The sequence below is a fragment of the Pelodiscus sinensis genome, chromosome 2, assembly GCF_049634645.1.
Source record: "Pelodiscus sinensis isolate JC-2024 chromosome 2, ASM4963464v1, whole genome shotgun sequence".
In the NCBI taxonomy this organism is placed as follows: domain Eukaryota; kingdom Metazoa; phylum Chordata; order Testudines; family Trionychidae; genus Pelodiscus; species Pelodiscus sinensis.
In genome coordinates, this window is record NC_134712.1 from 1,776,676 (window position 1) to 1,800,128 (window position 23,453).

Sequence of the window (23,453 nt, forward strand, 5' to 3'; positions counted from 1 at the left end):
GGGTGCAAGGGGCCCTGCAGGGAACCAGTACGGAGCTGTGTGTCACAGACCCTACACTGCTAGTAGCTACTGGAGAGTCTCTGCCCTGCTGCCCCTGTGATCCAACTGAGCGGGAGCTGGGAATTCCCAGGTGCCCCAGATGCGTCCCAAGACCAGGGCACAAGCAGCAGGCTCGTGCCCAAATCACAGAGGGAACGAAACGACACAATGGGGCAGGGTCGAGTCTCGGCTTGCAGACAATGCAGAATCGATCGTCCCCTCCCGCTGTGGCGCTAACCCTAAGGCCAGCGACCCCCACACTGCGCACCCATCAGCCCGCCGGGTCAGACAACACCAGAGCCAGCCCCCAGCCTGGGCCTTTCCCCCCCACGAAGGAGAAGGGGCGGAGCGCCAGCCGGACTGCTGAGGGGCCGTCTCTGGGGCGCCTGATCTCGGAGTGTTGTGGCAGCCGACACAGAGCACCGGTCATGCCAGATGGGCCCAAGTTCGGTGGCAGCCACGGGGCAGTAGAGCCCTCCTAAGGAGGAGGCCGCGGGGGCTTTGCGTGCCAGGCTGGCTTTTGGGGCGGGCAGACCGGGAAAGGCCAGCACAGAACATACCCTAAAGGGGGCATCGGGGACTGGCTTATGCCTGGGACAGCACCTGCATGCTGCATAGGCGGGAGCAGGCCCTGCGGGGGTGGGGTTTCATTTCTGCGTTCTGCAGCACCCGGCACTTGGCTTCGCAAGGAGCCCACCTAGAGGGAGCAACTGCGATTGCGCCTCTCACGTCTGAGCAAGCCGTTGTCTGGCCTGGGGATTCCTAATTGCAGAGACAATCTACCAGCACGTGGGCCCATGCCCGCCCGGCTGCACGGTGTGGTGTCCTGGCTTCGGAGGCATGCCCCAAAACGCTCCTGCTTCTTGTTTACATCACTGGGAGGGAGGGAGGGAGGGAGGGAGGGAGGGAGGGAGAAAGAAAGAAAGAAAGAAAGAAAGAAAGAAAGAAAGAAAGAAAGAAAGAAAGAAAGAAAGAAAGAAAGAAAGAAAGAAAGAAATCTGATGAGGATCAACAAGGACAAGCGTAAAGCCCTGCCCTTGGGATGAAAGAATCTCAAACATTGGTACAGGCTGGGGACCGACTGGCTAAGCAGCAGTTCTGCAGAAAAGGCCCTGGGGATTACAGTGGGTGAGAAGCTGGAGATGAGTCAACAGGGCGCCCTTGTAGCCAAGAGGGCTAATGGCAGGTTGGGCTGCATTAGGAGGAGCATTGCCAGCAGATCCAGAGAAGTGATTGTTCCCCTTGATTCTGCACCGCTGAGCCCACAGCTGGAATATTGAGTCCAGTCCTACTCCCCCACCCCCGCATGACAGAAAGGACGTGGACAAACTGGTGCAAGTCCACAGGAAGGCAACAAAAATGATGAGGGGGCTGGAGCTCATGGTTTGAGAGGAGAGGCAAAGGGAACTGGGATTTATTTAGTCTGCAGAAGAGACAAGTGAGGGGGGATTTGAGAGGGAGGCTCCACAGAGGCTGGCGAGAGGCTGTTCTCAGTGGGGGCAGGTGGCAGAACAAGGAGCAATGGGCTCAAGTTGCGGTGGGGGAGATCTAGGTTGGAGATTAGAAAAGCTCTTTCCCTAGGCGGGTGGGGAAGCGCTGGGCTGGGTTCCCTGGGGAGGGGGTGGAATCTCCATCCCTAGGGGTGTTTAAGTCCTAGCTGGACAAAGCCCTGGAATGATGGAGTCAGGGTTTGTCCCGCTTTGGGCAGGAGGTTGGACTCGATGGCTCTGAGGGCTCTGCCGCCCTGAGTTCTATGCTCACCCTACAGGGAGCTGGCTTACTGCCACCTGAGGCAAATCCCCCCTCCCCCTCTGGTTACACACGTGGCTGTCAGAGGGTGCAAGAACACAGCGCTCGGCGCAGGTGTCGAGACGCCAGTGAGAGGGCAGAGCTGTGAGCTAACATGGTCCATCCCCTGCGGGGCAGCCCAGCTCCCGGGTCCATCCCCTGCGGGGCAGCCCGGCTCCATCCCCTGCGGGGCAGCCCGGCTCCCGGGTCCATCCCCTGCGGGGCAGCCCAGCTCCCGGGTCCATCCCCTGCAGGGCAGCCCGGCTCCCAGGTCCATCCCCTGCGGCGCAGCCCAGCTCCCGGGTCCATCCCCTGCAGGGCAGCCCGGCTCCCGGGTCCATCCCCTGCGGGGCAGCCCAGCTCCATCTCCTGCAGCACAGCCTGGCTCCCGGGTCCATCCCCGTGCTAGTTTTAGCCAAGCCAGGCAGCTCGTTGGGAAAGACATGAAGGCTGGTGCCCTACGTGCTACGCCTAGGACTTCAGAGACTGGGGCTCCTGCCCCTCTGCAGGCTCCATGTGCCCGTCTCGCAGCCTCTCTCTGCCTCAGCGCCCTCTGACCCGAGGGGCGGTTCTGTTCTGTCGTGTGCAGAGCCGTCTCGCCGCGCAACAGCATCTTCCGGGGCAGGAGGTAGCTCTGCTAGGCCTCCACTGGGCCTAGGTAGCAGCCAGGAACCTTGCAAGCTGAGCACGTGGGTGGCCACCCAGAGAGAGTCAAAGGCTGCCCAGCTGATTAGAGGAGCACCCACAGCCGGCAGCATGTGTGTGTAGTGGTGGTGCACATCCGCACATGCCTCAGGGCACATAACATTCATTCCGCACATGGATGGAAAAAATTAGAGGGAACATTGATTGGCAGGTTCTCATCAGCATCGCCCATGTTGTGCCGCAGCTGCACAACCGACTCTCACGAAGGCCCCAGTGATACTGGCTGGCTGCTCAGTGACCCGCCCCGGCTCACAGCCAGTTGAGCAGGGACCGCTGGCGACAGCGCAGAGCACAGCCAGGCAGGCAGGCTGTGGGGGGAGCAGAATCCCGGTGCGGTGATTGCTCAGCACGGCCGCGGCGGAGCCCCACGCCCAGCCCGACCACACGACTGCTCCCACAGCCATTCCCAACGTGCTCAGGGCAAGGCACCGGCCAAATCCCCCCAGCGCTGGGCCCCGGGCACAGACCGTCTTCCCCGGCTCAGCTGAGCAGTGCAAAGGCAGGAACGGCTTCACCGCTCTGCCCCGGGCACAGGGGCATGCGCCAGCCTTTGGAAAACCTGCGCCCTGCCAGCCGCTTCGGGAGCGCTCGCTGGCGGAGGGAGCTCCTGGGACGTGCCTCGGCGACAGGGGAGGTTTTAAGAGGCTGGGAGAGAGAAGCAAAACGCCCGAGTTGCACCAACGTGAACAGGCCTCAACTCCCAGCCCTCAGACTGGGCAACAGCCGGATGCAGCAGGTTCTCCCCACCCCCCTGGATTCTGCCGTCCTTAATAGTCAAGTTTGTCCTTACCCCTGGGCCAGTCTCCTGGCTGCCGTTCCTTGTTGCTCGCAGCTCAGGAGGAGACACGAGAAAGGAAGAGGCCTGAGGCCCTGGTTCTGTTTTACACCGTTGGTCCATGTGCTTGGAGACCACACGTCCCGGCGGGTCTGGTGGGCTCTGCTGAGTCCCCAGGCGAGTCTGGGCAATTCCTTGGGACTTAGCGCAGGTGGCTCATCGATCAGTAACTCCCTTGCTGGCCAAGCGCTGTTGCCGGTTGCCGACTCCCTGCCCGGGTGCGGCTCCTTTCCTTGCTGTGGTCTCCTGGGAGCTGACAGCTGGCCGATTCCCCAAATGACAGCAAGTGCTAGCGACAACCCTACCACACAATCTCACAGCTTCACCCGCACTAGAGACAGCCCTATGTAGGTAGCAGTGTGGGATTCAGCAGTTCGGAACCTGTCCCCTCGCGCCTCACATGACCTGCTCTCTACGCAACTGTGTGCACGAGAAACAGGGAGTTACAGGGCGCGCCCCCAAAGTACAGACTGCCACACCCTCCATATGAAACTCCAGGGCAACTCCAGTTTCTTCCAGCTGCCACTAAGCAGCTGCAGATTTTGGGTCCCGTCCCTGCTCTGTGCCTCGGTTTCCCCCTCTGTAAAACAGGGATGCTCCTGTCTCTCATGGCTGGCGGATTCTGCCGGGTAGGTGGAAGGAGCTACAGAAGTGCTTCCTGCTACTGATTTAGAACTTGCTATTCTCGCCAACCCCTCTGGGTGCAGCTGCCCTGATCTGAGAGTCTTTCCTGCTCAGGGTTTAATATGCCAGTAGGATGAGCCATCTTGGCTGATCCAGGGCCTTCCAGAGCTACAAGCAGGAGTCTCTGCAGCCTGAGCTAGAGCTGGGGGCTGGCACAGACCTACATCCGCAGTGGACCGGACACAGTGCAGAGACATCACGCACACAGAGGCCGGGGGCTCCGTGAGCGCCTGCCCTTTCCAAAGGGAGCGCAGAGACCCTCATTCTTGCCCCCCCCCACTCCCGGGCCGGCTCGCAGCAGGCAGCGCTGCAGCATCAGCCCCCAGGACTCCGTAAGCCTGGCAAGCTCGGTGAACTGTAACAGCCCTGGGGAACGTGCGCACGACTCTCAGTGCCCTCGGCTGGGTGAGCAACACCCCCAAGGTGGCAGAGAAGGCGACGTGCTCTCTATACCACGGACAGATGGGGTCTCCTCATCCCCCAAAAGATAGACTGGCGTTGGAAAAGGGTCAGAGAAGGGCAACAAAAACGATGAGGGATTTGGAACGGGTCCCACATGAGAAGAGATTAAAGAGACTGGGACTTTTCAGCTTGGAAAAGAGGAGACTAAGGGGGGATAGGATAGAGGTCTAACACGTCATGCATGGCGTGGAGAAAGTGACTAAGGAAAAGTTATTTACTTGTTCCCATCATATAAGAACTAGGGGCCTCCAAATGAAACTAATGAGCAGCAGGTTTAAAACAAATAAAAGGAAGTTTTTCTTCACACAGCGCATAGTCAATCTGTGGAACTCCTTGCCGGAGGAGGCTGTGAAGGCTAGGACTATAACAGGGTTTAAAAGAGATCTAGATACATTCACAGAGCTTCATTAATGATTTAGATGATGGCATAGAGAGGATGCTTATTAAGTTTGCAGATGATCCCAAGCTGGGAGGGTTGGTTGCAAGTGCTTTGGAGGATAAGGTTCAAAATTCAAACTGATCTGGACAAACTGGAGCTATGGTCAGAGGAAAACAGGATGAAGTTTAATAAGGACAAATGCAAAGTGCTCCACTTAGGAAGGACCAATCTGTTTCACACACACAGAATGGGAAGCGACTGTCTAGGCAGGAGTCCTGCAGAAAGGGATCTAAGGGTCAGAGTGGACCATATGTTAAATATGAGTCAGCAGTGTGATGCTGTTGCAAAAACAGCAAACATGATTCTGGGCTGCACCAACAAGAGTGTTGTGAGCAAGACACGAGGAGTCATTCTTCTGCTCTACTCTGCACTACTCAGCTGGAGTGTTGTGTCCAGTTCTTGGCACCGCATTTCAAGGAAGCTGTGGAGAAATTGGAGAAGGTCCAAAGAAGAGCACAAAAATGATGAAAGGTCTAGAGAACATGACCTATGAGGGAAGGCTGAAGGAATTGGGCTTGTGTAGTTTGGAAAGCAACTTGCTGAGAGTCGCACAGCAACGCTGGGGCAAGGCTGAGGATGGACGCCAGGAGGCCTGACACCCAGCCGCCTGCTGTACCGCGTGTCCTGTGACCCTGGCACGAACACACAGTCAAAGCCTGTGTGTGACACAAACTGCATCAGCTTCCCCCCCATCCGCCCAGCACCGCGACTCCCACGCACTCCAGCGCCGTAATGTCAGCGCCAAGAGCGGCCTGTGCCGGAGCCGCGTGACAGTCTGACACGGAGCCTGCCGCTGCGACACCGCGAGGGGATGCGCTGACACGCCTCATTCCCGTTGTGCCTCGCCCCCAGGGGAACTCATTGCAGACGAGGCGCGGGAGGTTTCGCATTGGAGGGGAGCGGGCCGGGACTCACTCGCTACCCAGCCGCAACGCACGGCCGGTGTAAGTACAACAGCGTACGGGGGAGTACTGAGCTAGCTACAACGGGCTCTGCTGTCCTTGCCTCCCCAGCCCTGCCCAAGCCAGCTCTTGCCTGGGCTCCACCCCTTGTACTGAGCACCCTTCCCATCCGCACCCAGGCCCAGCCACTAACTGGTGGAGTCCCGCTCCTATTCACACTGCTCCCTGCACTCGGATTTCCCACCCAGATCCGGCCCAGAAGGGTTCGTCTCCCCGCTCCAGGTGTCAGCCTTCCCTCAACGCTCCAGTAACCTTCTGGATCTTCTCCCTGTCTCTGCTCCGTGCCGTGTCAATGCCCCAGGGCTCCATCTGTGTCTCCCGCTTTCACCATCTGCCTGCCTTGCCGTGGGGTTTTACGTGGTCCCATGAGCCCAGCAATAGCCTCTACCTGACTGCTAACCCTCGGCCTAGGCCTGTGGCATCTCCGCGTTTCTCCTGACGGCCACATTTTGGTTGCCCTCCGCTGGACCCTCTCCAATGCGTCCACATTCTTTTTGTAGTGGGGGGGGCCCAGAACTGGACACAATACTCCAGATGTGGCCTCACCAGAGCTGAATAAAGGGGAATAATCACATCTCTGGATCTGCTGGCAATGCTCCTCCTAATGCAACCTAATATGCCATTAGCCTTCTTGGCTACAAGGGCACACTGTTGACTCATCTCCAGCTTCTCATCCACTGTAACCCCCAGGTCCTTTTCTGCAGAACTGCTACTTAGCCACTCGGTCCCCAGCCTGTAACAATGCTTGGGATTCTTCCATCCCAAGTGCAGGACTCTACACTTGTCCTTGTTGAACTTATCAGATTTCTTGTGGCCCAATCCTCCAATTTGTCTAAGTCACTCTGGACCCTATGTCTGCCCTCAAGTGTATCTACCTCTCCCCGTAGCTTACTGTCATCTGCAAACTTGCTGAGGGTGCAATCCATCCCCTCGTCCAGGTCATTAATAAAGATATTGAACAAAACCGGCCCTTGAACCGAACCTTTGGGCACTCCACTAGAAACTGACCGCCATCCTGACATCGAGCTGTTGATCACAACCCGCTGGGCGCGGCCTTCTAGCCACCTTTCTATCCATCTTACCGTCCATGTATCCAATCCACATTCCCTTAACTTGCTGGCAAGAATACTGTGGGAGACCGTATCAAAAGCCTCCCACTGGCCCGGCCCCTTCACCACCTCCAGCCCGTCTGGCCTCCAAGCACAGCTCTGCTGATGCAACTGGCATTGACTGTTCGATTAGTCAATAGGGAGGCTCTGCCTTTGAAGTGTAGCAACCGCCCCAGGCTGTGGCTATGCTTCAAGCCAAAGCTGCCACTGGGAGCATCCACACAGCAGGGCTTACCTCGAAATAAGCTGTGCAAATTGAGCTCTGTGAATGGCGAAGCTTATTCCAAAACTGGGAGCGACTGCACAGCACTTCTTTGGAAATAGAGCCCTCTTCCTCCGGCTTCCCTTACTCCTCATCCAACGAGGGTCATAGGAGTCAGAGTAATGGGTCCCCCAGCTTGACAGTTCAACATTATTTCAAAATAACTGCCTGCTGTGTAGACGCAGACTAAGCTGTTTTGCAATAATGTTGCTGTGTAGACGTACCCCGAGAAGGGACATGAGAGCGGTTTTCAGGTTTCTAAAAGGGTGTCACAGGGAGGAGGGGGGGGAGGAATTGTTCTCCTTGGCCTCTGAGGACCGGACAAGAAGCAAGGGGCTTAAACTGCAGCAAGGGAGGTTTAGGTTGGACATTAGGAAAAACTTCCTGCCTGTCAGGGTGGTGAGACACTGGAATCAGTTGCCTAGGGAGGTTGTGGAATCTCCATCCCTGGAGATATTGAAGAGCAGGCTGGACAGACACCTGTCAGCAGGGGCATTTGACTGTTTTGCGGGGCCCCGGGCAGCATAATTCCACGGGGCGCCCCTTTGCCACGGCGCATGCGCGGGGCTTTCTGAAGCGCGGGGCCCGGGGCGGCCGCCCCGTTCGCCCTGTCCTATATCCGTCCCTGCCTGTCAGGGATGATCTGGACCGGGGCTACTCAATTTTGGAAGCCCCGGGGGACACAATGCTACTCACAGCACATGCCAAGGGCCGCAGTTGAAGTGTGGTTGCATAGACATGCAAATATATATGCAAATATATGCAAATAGCTTCTTTCACAGTGACGGGCATGAATACAAAGATTAAGGCAGGACTACACAGCACGCAGGCCCCATTTCAGTCAGTTCTGCTGATAGTAATAACATGCAACATTTACCCCATTTCCACCCATATGGCAGCACTTTGATTGAGCAACGACAGGCCAGGAATGTAACTGCTAAAACGCATCTCAACAGAAGACCGTTATATCGACAGTTTTTTTGTTTGGGCTCCCGGCCGCGTGTCGAGCCCTGTGTAAACCCAAACAGCGCCGTGGGCCCCAAACAAAAGGGCCACGGGCCGCATGCAGCCCACGGGCCACGTGTTGAGTAGCCCTGATCTCGACGGTGCTTAGTCCTGCCTTGAGGACAGGAGACTGGACTTGACCTCTCGAGGTTCCTTCCAATTCTCGTGTTCTATGATTCTATATGAAACACAGGCCTGGCCCACCGCATCCACAACCCAGCTATTGCAGGCAACCCCGTCACACGACCCCGTCAAACACTAAGATAAGAGCGCGTGACAGCGTCAGGCTAGCAGGCTGCAGGAAAGTAATCCTACATCTAAAGGCCCGCCCCAGTCCATGGGGAGGACCCACAGAGCCCTGGAGCCAAATAGTTATGGGGGGACAAATCAAAGGGAAAACAGGGGCGTGGGTGAAGGTAAAAGGGCTGAAGCGACACAGGCGAGTACGAGAAGCAGCCATGTCACCCTGACGGAACAGGTCTCCGTTCGCTGGGTTAGTAAAAAGGACTAACCCGGGACAACCCGGAACGTGCCAGAACCAATTCTGACAGGCTGAGCAGGACACCTGGAGCCATGGAAGAACCAGCTGGCCCTGATTAAAAAGGCTCCCCTCCCGTTAGCTGGCTGGGCGCGAGGCGCTGGGGGGGAAGCGCTGGAGGGATGAGCGCCCCCGGGGCCAGGAGGGAGGCCCTGGGAGAGGCTGTGGGGAATCGTCCGCAGGGACACGGGGGACATTACAAACAGCTGTTGTCAGTGTCCCTGGGCTGGCACCGGGAGCAGAGGGCGGGTCTGGGGTGCCCCATTCTCCAACTCACCGTGGGACAGGGTGTCACGGCGCAGCTGGGGGAGAGCTGACCCGTCCCTGAATCGCTCGGAGGGGCGGCAGAGACTCGGGGGGCTGGTCTCCTCTCCGCTCCCCACACTGGCCAATGACGAGGGTGGCCAAAGGAGGGCAAGCTGGTGCCCCCAGGGCCATGTCCAGAGCGAGGGCGGGGGAGCCTCTGCGGCGAGAGCGCGGGGCCCCCGGGGGCAGAGGAGCTCTGTCACAGAGCGTCTTGAACCAGGTTTGGTGTTTGCCCTCCCCCGCACTGAGGCTATTGAGGGGGAGGGGGACGTTTGGCCCCCTGCGCTTGGTACCCAGCATTTGCAGGGGAGCCGACCGGCCCGTAGCAGCGCTGGGACTGGCTGCGGAGAGAGCGCGCAGCTCTCACAGTCAGCGCCACGGGCCAGCAGCGTGCCCCTCCCGGCCTGTGCCCTGGCTTCACACGGGTCACTGCGGCCACGCCAGCGGGACAAAACCAACGCCGACGGACACCGGTGCGTGGGCGAGTGTGAACACGTCTCGTGGGCCGCACACAGAACGCCGGCGGGCTGCAGGCTGCCCCCCTGCCCGGCCCTCCTCAGCCTTCCCAAGAGCCCTTGTCTGCAGCTCGGCTCCCCCGTCACATCCCTGTGCTGTCACACTCTCATCCCTGGGGCCCCGTCCGCCATTTCCGTGGCCCCACGACGTTCCCTGTCCTTCTCTGAGGCCACTCTGTGGCCAGGGCCCTTCCCAGGGCCCCAAAGTCCGAGTGCAAACCCAGCTCGCCTCTGAACCAATTATTCCACCGCCCCTTTGTGCTGGGCTGATGTTCCCTGAGCTTTGCCCCCACCCCCGGCCCTCCCGAGCTCCGTTGGCTGAGGGCTGCCTCCCAGGGCTGTTCCCCTAGACACAGTTCTTCCCCGCAGGTTTCCCCTGTGCCCCCCGCCCCAGCATCTCAGAGACCTCCCTGCGTCTCCCCCCTTGTCCTGTGGCTGGGTCCCCACAGCAGCCTAACCTGCTCCAGTGGGCCCCCGTCAGCAGGCTCCTCCTGGCTCCTCTCGGGCCCTGTCACAGCCGGGCTCACTAGGGCTAATTAAGCCACCACAGCAGGGTCAGTGGGGAGGAAAGGGGGGGACACAAGGCTACTTGCAGGCAAAGTTGCGCCTGACTCCTCTTAAAGGGCCAGTCACTCTGTGACCAACCTTTAGCAAGCAAGCTATTTCGAAAGGTACAAACAAGCCAGGAGAAAGCCATCCAGGCTGCCGTTAACTGGCCGGGATTTGTCTGCAAAGAGCTCGGGTGCAGGCCGGGCTGCGTCCGTGCTAAGCAGCTCTACTGTGGCAAGAGCAAACAGAACCAAGAGGATCTGACCTTATCCAGGGCCTAGACAGCTCAGACAGAAACCTGAGCGCTGCGTGAGCGTCTGGCTGCTGAACCAGTCCGACTGTAATCAAAGCACCTGGCCTGGGGGAACGTGATCGGCCCTTTTGCCCAACTGTATCCCAGAGGAGGGATCGGTTGGGTGTGCGTCCCCTCCCCGCTCTGGGGGGAGCAAGGTGCCGAATACAGAACTGCGCACAGGAAAGCTCAAAGGGAATTTCAGCCAAGAAATATTGAACGTGAGGAGCAGAAAAGTGCGGCATGGCGCCTACCCGTTGCCAGGAGAATTTGGCCAAACGCCAACCAGGGACCCACACTTTACAACTGTTTAGCTTGTGAAATACTTGTCCAAAACCAACATTTCACTTAAAAACTGAACTGGTGTCTCTGCGCCCAGCCTCTCACGCTGCAGCCGCGGGACACGTGTCTCTGAGTACAGGGAGTTTTCAATGGCTTGTGTTCGAATTAGTTGACAATGACACACTTGAGTGTCCTTAACGGTTACATCAAGCAAAACAGCCGCTGGGAGGGAGAGAGAGAGAGAGAGAAAGAGAGAGAGCTTCTATGCTTCGACTTCTCGCTTTGCTCCAAACACCACTTGTCACACTGAACACTCACTTCACGAGGGAGTTTGCTCCTGGTGAAGCCGCTGACTCTGCTTGGTGTTGCACCACATCTGGAACACGTTCTAGTTCTACAGAACCGCCCTGGTTTGGATTGGTCCGATGACACACCAGGACGTTCCAGCAGTGCTAAGACATCACAAGACAAACCGTCCCAGGAGAAGGTCCCAGGACCGCACTGATCCTGCCAGCACTTGGGTACTTCAAACCCCAAGCAGCTCTGTTGAAGTCCAGGGGGCATCTCCATGGCTCCAGTCTTCGAAGGACAGACATGGCCTCAGATGTTTCTTGTGCTACGAACCCTTGACGAGAGGGCACTGGATGCAGATACTTGCGGATGCTCCCTAGCAGTTAAAAAGGCCCTGATTCAGCAAAGCATTAAAGCACGTGCTTCACTTTAAGCACAGATTGAAGTGTTCCATTGAAGCCAGGCTTACACCAAAGGGCTGGAAGGCAGATGAGCTGGATTCTAGTCCCTTGTCTGCCACCAATTAACTGTGTGACGTTGGATGAGTTACTTCTCCCCTCTGAGCCTCAGTTTATTTATCTGTAAATTGAACATCAGAACGGCCACACTGGGTCAGACCAAAGGTCCATCCAGCCCCGTGGCCTGTCTGCCGACAGTGACCAATGCCAGGTGCCCCAGAGGGAGTGAACAGAACAGGGAATCATCAAGTGATCCCTCTCTTGTCACCCATTTCCTGCCTTTGGCAAACAGAGGCTAGGGACCCCTTCCCTATCCATCCTGGCTAACAGCCATTGATGGACCTAACCTCCATGAATCAATCTAGCTCCTTTTTGAATCCTGTTATAAGTTTTGGCCTTCACAACATCCTCTGGCAAGGAGTTCCACAGGGTGGCTGTGCACTGAGTGAAGAAATCCTTCCTGCTGTTTGTTTTACACCTGCTGCCTATTAATTTCAGTTGGTGACCTCTAGTTCTTGTGTTACGAGGACTAAATAACACTTCCTTGTTTACTTTCTGCACACCAGTCATGGTTTCATAAGCCCTAACCCTAACCTTTTATAAACCTCTCTCATATCCCTCCTTAGTCGTCTCTTTTCCAAGCTGCAAAGTCCCCATCTTCTTAATCTCTCCTCAGGTGGAAGCTATTTCATATCCCTAATCATTTTTGTTGCCCTTTTCCAAACCTTTCCCAATGCGTTTGTTGAGATGGGGCATGCAGCATACAAGGTGTGGGCGTCCCATGGATTTAGAGAGAGGCAATGTGATATCTTCTGTATTGATAGCTATCCCTTTCTTAAGGATTCCCAACTTTGTTTGCTTTTCCAACTGATGCTGCACATGGAGTGGAGGTTTTCAGAGAACTATGCACAATGATTCCGAGATCTTCTTTGAGAAGTCACAGCTTCTTTAGGCCACATCGTTTTACACGGATCGTTGGGATTCTATTTCCCAGCATGCATTACTTTGCATTTAACAACATGGAGTGTCATCTGCCATTTTGTTGGGGGTACAAACACTTCCCTAGTGAACACAGTGGCTGCGGGTTACAAAGCTAATCTGTTATGGAGTGTGGGGTGTTGGCACACAGCAGTGAGGGGGGCCTTCCAGGTGCCCATCGGCCAGCAATACAGATGCGGACAGGTGCACAGAGAACAGCCAAAGTGCATGGAATTATTACACCCCAACTCACCCCTGCAGCATGCGAAGGGGATCAGCCAGGGCTCGTGACCAGGACTCTGGAGGCGTGGGCTCCGTTCCCGGCTCGGCTGTAAGCTCGTCCTGACTTAACTGCTCTGTGCTCGTTTTGCCATCTGTCCGACAGGGCTCTGCCATCTTACACGGGCTCTGTGAGGGCCGGTTCACGGAGGAGAAGTGCTCTAAGACGAGTTGGGTCAGGCCTCCGCTGGAGTCCTGCATCCCATTTCAGTCCCTATCACATAGAAAGGACGTAGAGAAATGGGAAAGGCTCCGGAGGAGAGTAACAAGGAGGATCCGAGGGGTGGAGCGTGGCCAGATGAGCAGAGGCTGAAGGAACTGGGTGTGTTTAGTCCAGAAAAGAGGCAATTCGGGGGTTGTGGGGAGGAGACACGAGAGCTGCCTTCAGATACTTGAAAGGCTCCATAAAAAAGAGATTCAGAGGGTAGCCGAGTTAGTCTGTACTGTACAGAATAAACAAAAACCAACAAATGGTCTGGTAGCACTTTATAGACTTACAAAACATGGAGATGGCACCATGAACTTTCGTGGGCACAGCCCACTTCTTCAGATGACTGGAGTTTTGAGTTTAGGATGTGCAGACCCAAAATAAATAAGGGAGAAGGGGGGGGGGGGAGGAAAAAAAAGGAAGGGGGCAGGAAACAAGGTGCAGATAAGGATGAAAGGATAGCAATTAGATAGGAAGGGTACTAATGCAAGAATCTACACAAAGAGTACCCTCCTATCTCATTGCTATCCTTTCATCCTTATCTGCTTTTTCTTAACTATCCAATCTTCAGGTGCTTATAGAGTACCAGTTCTGCCTACTTGTTTTTCCCTTTGATATTTTCATACTCTCTGCTCATTTTCCACCCCCTTCCTTTTTTTCCTCCCCTCCTCCATCCCCCAGCCCTTCTCCCCTATTTATTTTGGGTTTGCACATACCTAAACTCAAAACTCCGGTCATCTGAAGAAGTGGGCTGTGCCCATGAAAGCTTATGATGCCATCTACATACGTAGGGTACGTCTACACTAGCCCCCTAGTTCGAACTAAGGAGGCTAATGAGGGCGACCGAAATTGCAAATGAAGCATGGGATTTAAATATCCCGCACTTCATTAGCATGTTCCTGGGCGGTCGCCATTTTGGAAACTGACTAGCCCAGAATAACTGCCCGCGTCTACATGCGGCAGAGAAACGGGAGTTCGAAGTAAAGCCCTTAACTCGAATTAGCTGTGAAACCTCATTCCACGAGAAGTAATCTGCAATTTCATTTGCAATTTCGGTCGCCCTCACTAGCCTCCCTCGTTCGAACTAGGGGGCTAGTGTAGACGTACCCTTAGTGCGTCTATAAAGTGCTATCAGACCATTTGTTGGTTTTTAGGTTTATAAAAGAGAGAGAAAAGCTGATCTCTCTGGCTGGAGAAGAGGCAAAGGATTCGCAGTCCAGCCGAGCAGATTTCGATGAAATCGCGGGGAAAGCTTCCGAATGGGAAGAACCGTAGGACAATGGCACCGGTGCCTTGGGCGGGGAAGGGGGCAGTGCAGAAGCTCCTTCTCCAAAGGCGACTCAGTAGCCATCTGTCCAGGATGGTTTAGACACAACAAAGCTGGCCTCTTGGCCAGGGTAGACTAGACGCTGCTTGTGTCCCCTCCTAGCCCTGTCATTCTGTGACTCTAGGATCCCCGGACGGAGGCCGCAGAAGGGGGAATGGTAGAGGAGTGGAGGTTCCTGTACGCTGTATCTGGGAAGGAGCTCGTGGCAACAGCAGAGCACCCAACACGACAGGAGAGACTGGAGCAGCCTGGATAGTGCTGAGATATTTTCTGTCTGGTCTCCCCTCCTCCCCGGGACACAGCTAAACTAGCTGAGGGCGGGGATAAGAGGCACTTTGGGATAAAGCATCATCCAGCAAAATCCCGACCTGCCATCTGGTCCCCGCCAAGCACAGGCTGTCGCTGCACCCTGTGTGCACGAGTGATCTAGAAGGTGCCACACAAGATCACACCAGTGGGCCCCCTAGTCCAGGGAGGGGGAAACTTACCACCCAGGGGCTGGATCTGGCCCTTGGCTTGCCTGGATCTGCCCCCCGACGCACGGGGCTCTCCCTGTTCAGCATTGGGGAATTGGTGCTGGTGCTCTAGCCATGTGGCCCCCCCAGGGGGTCCTCCCCATGGGGCAGAAGCACTAGTGCCTGCTCCCCACTGCGGGAGGTGAGTGGGGGGAGGGCTTGAGCCTGGTGGGCTGGAGTCAGGCAATTCAAAATGATCTGGACACACTGGAGAAATGGTCGGAGGGAAACAGGATGAAGTTTAATGAGGACCAATGCAAAGTGCTCCCCTTAGGAAGGAACAATCCGTGTCACACACACAGAATGGGAAGCGGCTGTCTGGGAAGGAGTCCGGCGGAAAGGGACCTAGGGGTCAGAGTGGACCACAAGCTGAATATGACTCAACGGTGTGACATTGTTGCAAAGAAAAGCAAACACGATTCTGGGCTGCATGAACAGGTGTGTTGTGCGCAAGATACGAAGAGTCGTTCTTCTGCTCTGCTCTGCGCTGGTTAGGTCTCGGTTGGAGTCTTGTGTCCAGATCTGGGCACTGCATTTCAGGAAAGATGTGGAGAAACTGGAGAGGGTCCAGAGAAGAGCAACAAGAATGATGAAAATCTAGAGATCATGAGCTATGAAGGAAGACTGGAAGAATTGGGTTTGTTTAGTTTGGAAAAGAGACGTTTGAGAGGGGACATGAGAGCGGTTTTCAGGGATCTAAAAGGGTGTCATAAGGAGGAAGGAGAAAACTTGTTCATCTTGTCCTCTGAGGGTGTGTCTAAACTACATGGCTCCGTCAACAGAGCCATGTAGATTTGTTTGTTCGGCAAAGGGAAATGAAGCGGCGATTTAAATAATCGCGGCTTCATTTACATTTAAATGGCTGCCGCGCTGAGCCGACAAACAGCTGATCAGCTGTTTGTTGGCTCAGCGCACTAGTCTGGACGCTCCCCTGCCGACATGAAAGCCCTTTATCGACCTCCCTGGTAAACCTCATCCTACGAGGCATAACGGGGAGGTCGATAAAGGGCTTTCAGGTCGGCGCGGGAGCGTCCAGACTAGCGCGCTGAGCCGACAAACAGCTGATCAGCAGTTTGTCGGCTCAGCGCGGCAGCCATGTAAATTTAAATGAAGCCGCGATTATTTAAATCATGGCTTCATTTGCCTTTGCCGATCAGCCTAATCTACATGGCTCCATTGATGTACCCATGTAGTTTAGACACACCCTGAGGACAGGACAAGAAGCAAGGGGCTTAAACTGCAGCAAGGGAGGTTTAGGTTGGACATTAGGAAAAAGTTCCTCACTGTCAGGGTGGTGAGACACTGGGATAAATTGCCCAGGGAGGTTGTGGAATCCCCATCTCTGGAGAGATTTAAGAGCAGGTTAGATAAATGTCTATCAGGGATGGTCTAGACAGTGCTGGGTCCTGCCGTGAGGGCAGGGGACTGGACTCGATGACTCTCGAGGTCCCTTCCAGTCCTAGTATCTATGACTCTAGGAAGTCAGGGCCAGATTTGACACACAAGCTCTGCCTGGCAGCGGGAGGAAGAGGCCCCGCGCTCTGCTGCTCCCCTTCCCCTCCCCCTGGCTGGGACACAGCAAAGCGCTAACTGGACGCTTTTCCCCCACCCCCGCTCCTGCACCCGACCTCCTGCCCAGACCCCGCCCCCCACTCCGCTCCTGCACCCGCCCCCCACTCCGCTCCTGCACCCGCCCCCCACTCCGCTCCTGCACCCAATCCTCTGCCCAGACCCCGCCCCCCACTCCGCTCCTGCACCCAATCCTCTGCCCAGACCCCGCCCCCCACTCTGCTCCTGCACCCGACCTCCTGCCCAGACCCCACCCCCCACTCCGCTCCTGCACCCAACCTCCTGCCCAGACCCCGCCCCCCACTCCGCTCCTGCACCCGCCCCCCACTCCGCTCCTGCACCCAATCCTCTGCCCAGACCCCGCCCCCCACTCTGCTCCTGCACCCGACCTCCTGCCCAGACCCCACCCCCCACTCCGCTCCTGCACCCGACCTCCTGCCCAGACCCCACCCCCCACTCCGCTCCTGCACCCGCCCCCCCACTCCGCTCCTGCACCCAACCTCCTGCCCAGACCCCACCCCCCACTCCGCTCCTGCACCCAACCTCCTGCCCAGACCCCACCCCCCACTCCGCTCCTGCACCCGCCCCCCCACTCCGCTCCTGCACCCGACCTCCTGCCCAGACCCCACCCCCCACTCCGCTCCTGCACCCGACCTCCTGCCCAGACCCCGCCCCCCACTCCGCTCCTGCACCCGACCTCCTGCCCAGACCCCACCCCCCACTCCGCTCCTGCACCCGACCTCCTGCCCAGACCCCACCCCCCACTCCGCTCCTGCACCCGCCCCCCCCACTCCGCTCCTGCACCCGACGTCCTGCCCAGACCCCGCTCCCCACTCCGCTCCTGCACCCGCCCCCCCCACTCCGCTCCTGCACCCAATCCTCTGCCCAGCCCCCGCCCCCCACTCCGCTCCTGCACCCGCCCCCCACTCCGCTCCTGCACCCGACCTCCTGCCCAGACCCCGCCCCCCACTCCGCTCCTGCACCCGCCCCCCCCACTCCGCTCCTGCACCCAATCCTCTGCCCAGCCCCCGCCCCCCACTCCGCTCCTGCACCCGCCCCCCACTCCGCTCCTGCACCCGACCTCCTGCCCAGACCCCGCTCCCCACTCCGCTCCTGCACCCAACCTCCTGTCCAGACCCCGCTCCCCACTCCGCTCCTGAACCCGACCTCCTGCCCAGACCCCGCCCCCCACTCCGCTCCTGCACCCGACCTCCTGCCCAGACCCCACCCCCCACTCCGCTCCTGCACCCGCCCCCCCACTCCGCTCCTGCACCCGACCTCCTGCCCAGACCCCACCCCCCACTCCGCTCCTGCACCCGCCCCCCCACTCCGCTCCTGCACCCGACCTCCTGCCCAGACCCCACCCCCCACTCCGCTCCTGCACCCGCCCCCCCACTCCGCTCCTGCACCCGACCTCCTGCCCAGACCCCGCCCCCCACTCCGCTCCTGCACCCGACCTCCTGCCCAGACCCCGCCCCCCACTCCGCTCCTGCACCCGCCCCCCCACTCCGCTCCTGCACCCGACCTCCTGCCCAGACCCCGCCCCCCACTCCGCTCCTGCACCCGACCTCCTGCCCAGACCCCGCTCCCCACTCCGCTCCTGCACCCGCCCCCCCCGCTCCTGCACCCACCCCCCACTCCGCTCCTGCACCCGACCTCCTGCCCAGACCCCACCCCCCACTCCGCTCCTGCACCCAACCTCCTGCCCAGACCCCACCCCCCACTCCACTCCTGCACCCGCCCCCCACTCCGCTCCTGCACCCGACCTCCTGCCCAGACCCCGCCCCCCACTCCGCTCCTGCACCCGACCTCCTGCCCAGACCCCGCCCCCCACTCCGCTCCTGCACCCGACCTCCTGCCCAGACCCCGCCCCCCCACTCTGCTCCAGTACCTGACATCCTGCTCAGACCCTGCCCCCGCACTCCGCTCCAACACCCAGTGTCCTGCTCAGACCTCGCCCCCCCAGTCTGCTCCTGCACCCAATCCTCTGCCCAGACCCCGCCACCTTACTCCGCTCCTGCACCCGACCTCCTGCCCAGACCCCGCCCCCCCACTCTGCTCCTGCACCGATCTTCCACCCAGACCCCGCCCCCCCACTCTGCTCCTGCACCGACCTCCTGCCCAGACCCCCCCCACTCCTGCACCTCGCCTTCTCCCTTTTGTGTGGCCCCCGACTGATTGTTTTGTGGGTCAGTGGCCCCCAACCCAAAAAGGTTCCTCACCCCTGCCTAGTCCCATCCCCCAGTACCAACTGGTGCAGAGAGCCACATGTGCCCGTGGTCTGGTGACTGGGAGCCCGAGTGTGACAGTGAGGACACGCCTGTCGGTGGGCGCTGACACTGTCTGTATTGAGGGGACGGCACCGCACACACGGGGCAGCAGGAAGCAGGTTGATCGCCCAGAGACAGCCCCTGCCAGGGCTGTTCCAAGGCTCCTGTCCGGACTCAGGGGGATGCCCACGGAACGCTCCTGCGGGATCCAACGCGCCTTCCTCTGTGCCCAGGACAATCGCCCTGCTCCTTGGGGCTCCTCACCAGCCTCCTCCAGGCCTTCCCGGGAGCCCCGCCTCTGCCACGACCTGCACCAAATCCCTCCGGTCACGCCAGCTGGGGGCAGCGTGCCGGCGGCGTCATCCCTTTGCAAGATAAAAACCCAGAGACCAAACCCTGCGCATCTCACACCAGCATCTGCCGGAGCGGGCGCCCTGCCCACCGCCTCCTCGCGCCCGGCTGCCTTGCCCCCGGCCTCGGCCCCACGTCACCTCTGCGTCCATGTTGTGCCGCCCGTCCAGAAGGGACCCCGCCCTGAGGGAGGCCTCTGGGTGCCCCGGTACGAGAAATCTTGCTAAGAACGGGGAGGCACGTGCTGAGCAGCGCAGCTGTTAGTGGGGCACGTCACGCACCCCCAGTCACGTTCCCAGCCCCCCCTGCAAGGCTCGGGCCGGAGGGAGAACTATGGACAGTCAGCGTGCACCTAGCTCAGGGATGGGCAATCATTTTTGGCGGGGGGCGGGGCACTCCAAGACTTTGGAAAGTGGTCAAGGGCCGCACTTCTCTGTGAAGGAGGTGTGGGGTCTAGGGTGCAGAAGGGTGCACGGGCGAAGGGACTGGGGTGCAGGAGACGGTGTGAGGTCTGAGGGAGTTTGGGTGAAGGAGGGGTTGTGATCTGGGGCAGGGAATGGGGGGCAGGGTCTGGGAGGGTGCTTGGGTGCAGGAGAGGATTCTGGACTGGGGGAGGGATGTGGGTGGGAGTTGTGACCTGGTGTCTCCCGTGCCCCTAGCCTGTCTCTGGCATCACTGCCGGAGAGATGGGCCGGGCGTGAGCCCTGCCCCAGAAGGGGAAGATCCGAACTCAAGGGGGCAGGTTTTTGGGGTTGGGAGGAGGCGGCTGCTGTCCTCCCCCCTCCCCCCCAGTGCGCTGACACGGCTCTTGGTGTTCCAGCGAGACAGACAGGGGCTGCCATGAGACCGCACTGGAATGAAACGTCAGAATTAAACCGCTCGCTCCCTCGGCTTCGTCCCCTGCCGCACCGGCTCCCAGGGCATCTGACAGGGCTTCTGTCGCTCTCCCAGGCACTTACCTGCTCCATGCCCATCGCTCAGCATCGCCACCCCCTCTGCCTGCCTTGTCGGGCCCCACAGAGCGAGCAGCCCATTCCCCCTCCCCTCTGTGGGTTTGCCGAGAAAACTCCGCCAGCCCAAGAGCCGGTTCCTCTCTCGGCAAACCGGGACAGCTGAGCCCCGTTCTTTAACGGGCTCGTCAATTCCCCTCCGGTTCCCGCGACAAACTGCTCCATCCACGCAACCCACCGGCCGCCCTCCAACACGGAGCTCCCCGAATCCGCAGGCAGTTTACCCCCGACCTGCCTCTGCGTGACTCCGCTCCCAGGCGGAGGGTGAAACCCGCCGAGCCCCTGCTGGGGGCTCCCGAATGCTGCTGCTGATTCATCCCCTTCCTGTCACAGCCCCCAACGCTTCTGCAGACACCTCGGCGGCCAGCGCATGTCCCACCGCGGCCAAGCCTGCCCAAACGCCACCAATGCTACCAAGCAAAGCGCAGGCCCTGCCTGCCCCAGGGATGGACCGGACCACCCCCCGCCGTGGAGCCCGACTGGGCAGGACACCCAGCACGGAGAGCAGCCCCCTGGCCAGTCCCGCTCCCCAAGGCTCAGCAGTGGCAGGCCCCCACAAACGCGTCTCATCCCTAGTGCAGGCACAGCCCAGAGAGCGGTGAAGGGGAGGGCGGGCGCGAGGCAGAGGACAAGCAGGCCTGCGACTACGCTGGGGACAGGAAGGTGCTAGAGGACCGGGGCATGGACCCTACCATCATGCTCCTCGATATAGGGCTTGGGTTTCTTTCTCAATTTGGATTTCTTCTTACTGTTCCTTTCCAGGAGCTCTTTAATGTGCTGAGTCACTGAGAAACAAACAAAACCATGAGGACAACAGAATGGAGCACAAAAGAGAAAATGGGTTAACGTGCAGAGAGCCCTGTTTTCAAAGCCAGCAGCACGGGGGGGGCACCCCCAGGCCTTTCTCTGGGGCCCTGGGGACCGGGGAGGGCAGACGACACACCAGCAGATTGCCGTGCCAGTCGTCGGGGTCGTCCCGCGGCGTCACACTGAGCCTGCTCCCCCTCCCCTGCGAGGGCAGAGTCCGGGATCACGCAGGCACCGCAGGGCTTACAGGCGGAGTTTCCAAGGTGCGGGGCACCAGCAGCGCTTCTTGCACTGTGCTGCTGGGCGGGGATCCAGGGGCTTGGAAAGTCCGTCCCCGCGGATTGACAAGCACGGCTGCGTAGTGCCTCACTGCAAGCCCTCGAGCTGGAAAACTTCCATCTGGCTGGCGGGCTGGCCTCAGTCCCTGCAGCCTCACTGCCTGCCTCCAACAGCCATGCTGCATTTGTGGGCTGCGGAGCTAAAGAGCTGCCACATTTGGTCCATGCACAGAGCTGGCGCCCGGCGGCTCCAGGACCCATTCCCAACCCTGCTCAGTGTGATTTCGGGTGAGTCCCTTCACCTCTCCAACACCATCGGCCACTAAACGCCCAACCTGCTCCTGCGCCCAGTGCACAAATGCTGCTTCTGGCCGTCCTGCATGCAGAGAGCTTGAGATTGAGTGTCAGGTTCCTTCAGACAATGCTGGGATTGCTGCTGAACTGCGTCTCTCTCTGGGGTGGAGCGCTGTGGCCACTCGCCATAACACTGCCACACAACAGCTCTTCAAAAGTTACAGAAAAAATTAACTCCTCTTGAAACTGCAGGGAACTGAGGCCGGAAGCACGGAAGCACCCAATCTGGGATCTGTCAGGACCCCAGGGTGAGACCCGCTCGTGCAGAAAAGTTCCATGGGCTCTTCAGTGCGCGGACAGGGACAGGCCCTGGGTTTAACTCTGCATTGGACAGATCCCGTGCCAGTGGATTTGAAAACAGGGCTCCGGTTAACATAAAACGACATGGAGAAAAATAAAAGGAACCGTAATAAAACAATACAATGGGTGTTGGGCCAGGGACCGGCCTTTTCCTCCGGGGTCAGCCACAGAGCAGGGGTTGCTACTAGACACGGGCTTTCGTAGGTGGGACAGGCAGCACCACAATCCAGCAGTGAGCAAGGCAACTTACATGAAATGAGCTTCATTTGCCTAGCACAGGTCAGCCTAGCAAGAGTGAGAGAGTGTGTGTGCATGTGCGCATGTGTGTGTGCGTGTGTGTGTGTGCGTGTGTGTATTTTCGTGTACACAAAAGTTACTTATTGCAAGTGGGGAACCACACAGGCGCCCCACACATGCCTGGCCTGTGCTGTTCATAAGCAAATACAAATTGTTTCCTCTAAGCTCCTAGAAGCTTTTTAAGGTTAAGAATGCCTGAAATGTATTAACAACACAACAAGGTTCCTGATGTCCCAGCTGGGCTCTCCCTCCCCTTTGTCCTTTGCTCTCACTGCCCGACGGGCTGGCCACGCCGGGCCCCTTATACACCCGCCAGGGCCTGGCTGACCACTTTGCGGGAGGGTCGACCCCAGAACACGGGGCAGGTTCCACACGGTTCTACCAGGCCCAGAACGTTTGAGGAGGCGAGCGAAGTGACTCGCCATTCGGAGCACTCAGCACATTGTATTAAGGCGCAGCTAAGACACTGGAAATCAAATCCGGGGTGAGGCTCCCGGCTGCCCCACATGCCCCCCCTGCAGCAGGCACGACACCGGCCTCGCTGGACTCCCCGCCCTGGCCCAGGCTGTGCGTGTGCCTGAGCTTTTGCTCCTGCCTCAATCCCCCCCACAGCCTTTCGACACTCACGCTGCAACCGCTGCAGGGTGTAGCCACGGCGTGGCCTGTACCCCGCGTCCCACCGAGCAGAATGCCACGCGGCTCCGTGCACTGCCCGCCCTCGCTCTGCCCCCCGGCAGTGCGCTGGGAGCAGTGAGGCTTGGCCTGTTTCCCCTCTGGCACCGCCCGGCCTGCTGCCTGTCTGTCTGTGAGACCCTAACAAACGGCTCAACGGGACCCTGGTGCAGGGCAGAGCTCCCAGGCCTCTGGGCCCAAACTTCAGCCACAGTAACAAGGAGGGGGAGCCAGAGGACGCTTGTGGGCCAGGTTGCAGGGTTACAGGCTGGGCTCAGTGACTCATCGGTTTCAAAAGCCATTTGCTGTTTCTAGCTCCAGGAACCTTCCTGTTTAATGATGGGCTGCAGTGGCCAGGACGGTCTCTGGGGGAGAGCAGACAGCGCTCCCTCGGCGCAGAAGCAATGATTTAGGGCCAGTTACTCAGAACAGCCCCACGGATCCAAGCCAGTCTCGCTCCAGGCAGAAGAGGCCCTAGCTGATAGCACTAGTGAGCCAGAGTAACCACCCCCGGGCAAATCTGAACCTGGGCCCTCTGGAGCTGAGTATAGGAGCCTCTACCCTCTCGGCTAAAAGCCAGCTGGCTCCCAGCCCATGCTGTGAGGTCTCTTGGTCTTAACTGTTGCTGTGCCACTTGCATTGCTCAGTAACCACACTAGGGCTCTGTCTACCTACACTCATGGCTTCTTGCGCAAGAAAACATCCACACTGCTGTGT

General features: G+C 58.7%; 1 protein-coding gene across 7 annotated transcripts in view; it reads right to left on the reverse strand.

Moving 5' to 3' along the window:
* Positions 1-23,453, reverse strand: part of ARHGAP39 (Rho GTPase activating protein 39) — a 344,304-nt gene that overhangs the window by 59,382 nt on the left and 261,469 nt on the right. For 6 of the 7 annotated variants that reach the window (XR_012901161.1, XM_075919971.1, XM_075919969.1 and 3 more), the window contains one exon: positions 20,721-20,813. The exons of the other annotated variant lie outside the window; for it this stretch is intronic. Coding sequence is in view for 5 of the 6 variants with exons in the window: in XM_075919971.1 (XP_075776086.1) it covers positions 20,721-20,813 (93 nt within the window). In the remaining variant the exon portion in view is untranslated. The remainder of the gene's footprint in view (positions 1-20,720; positions 20,814-23,453) is intronic. 7 annotated transcript variants of the gene reach the window in all.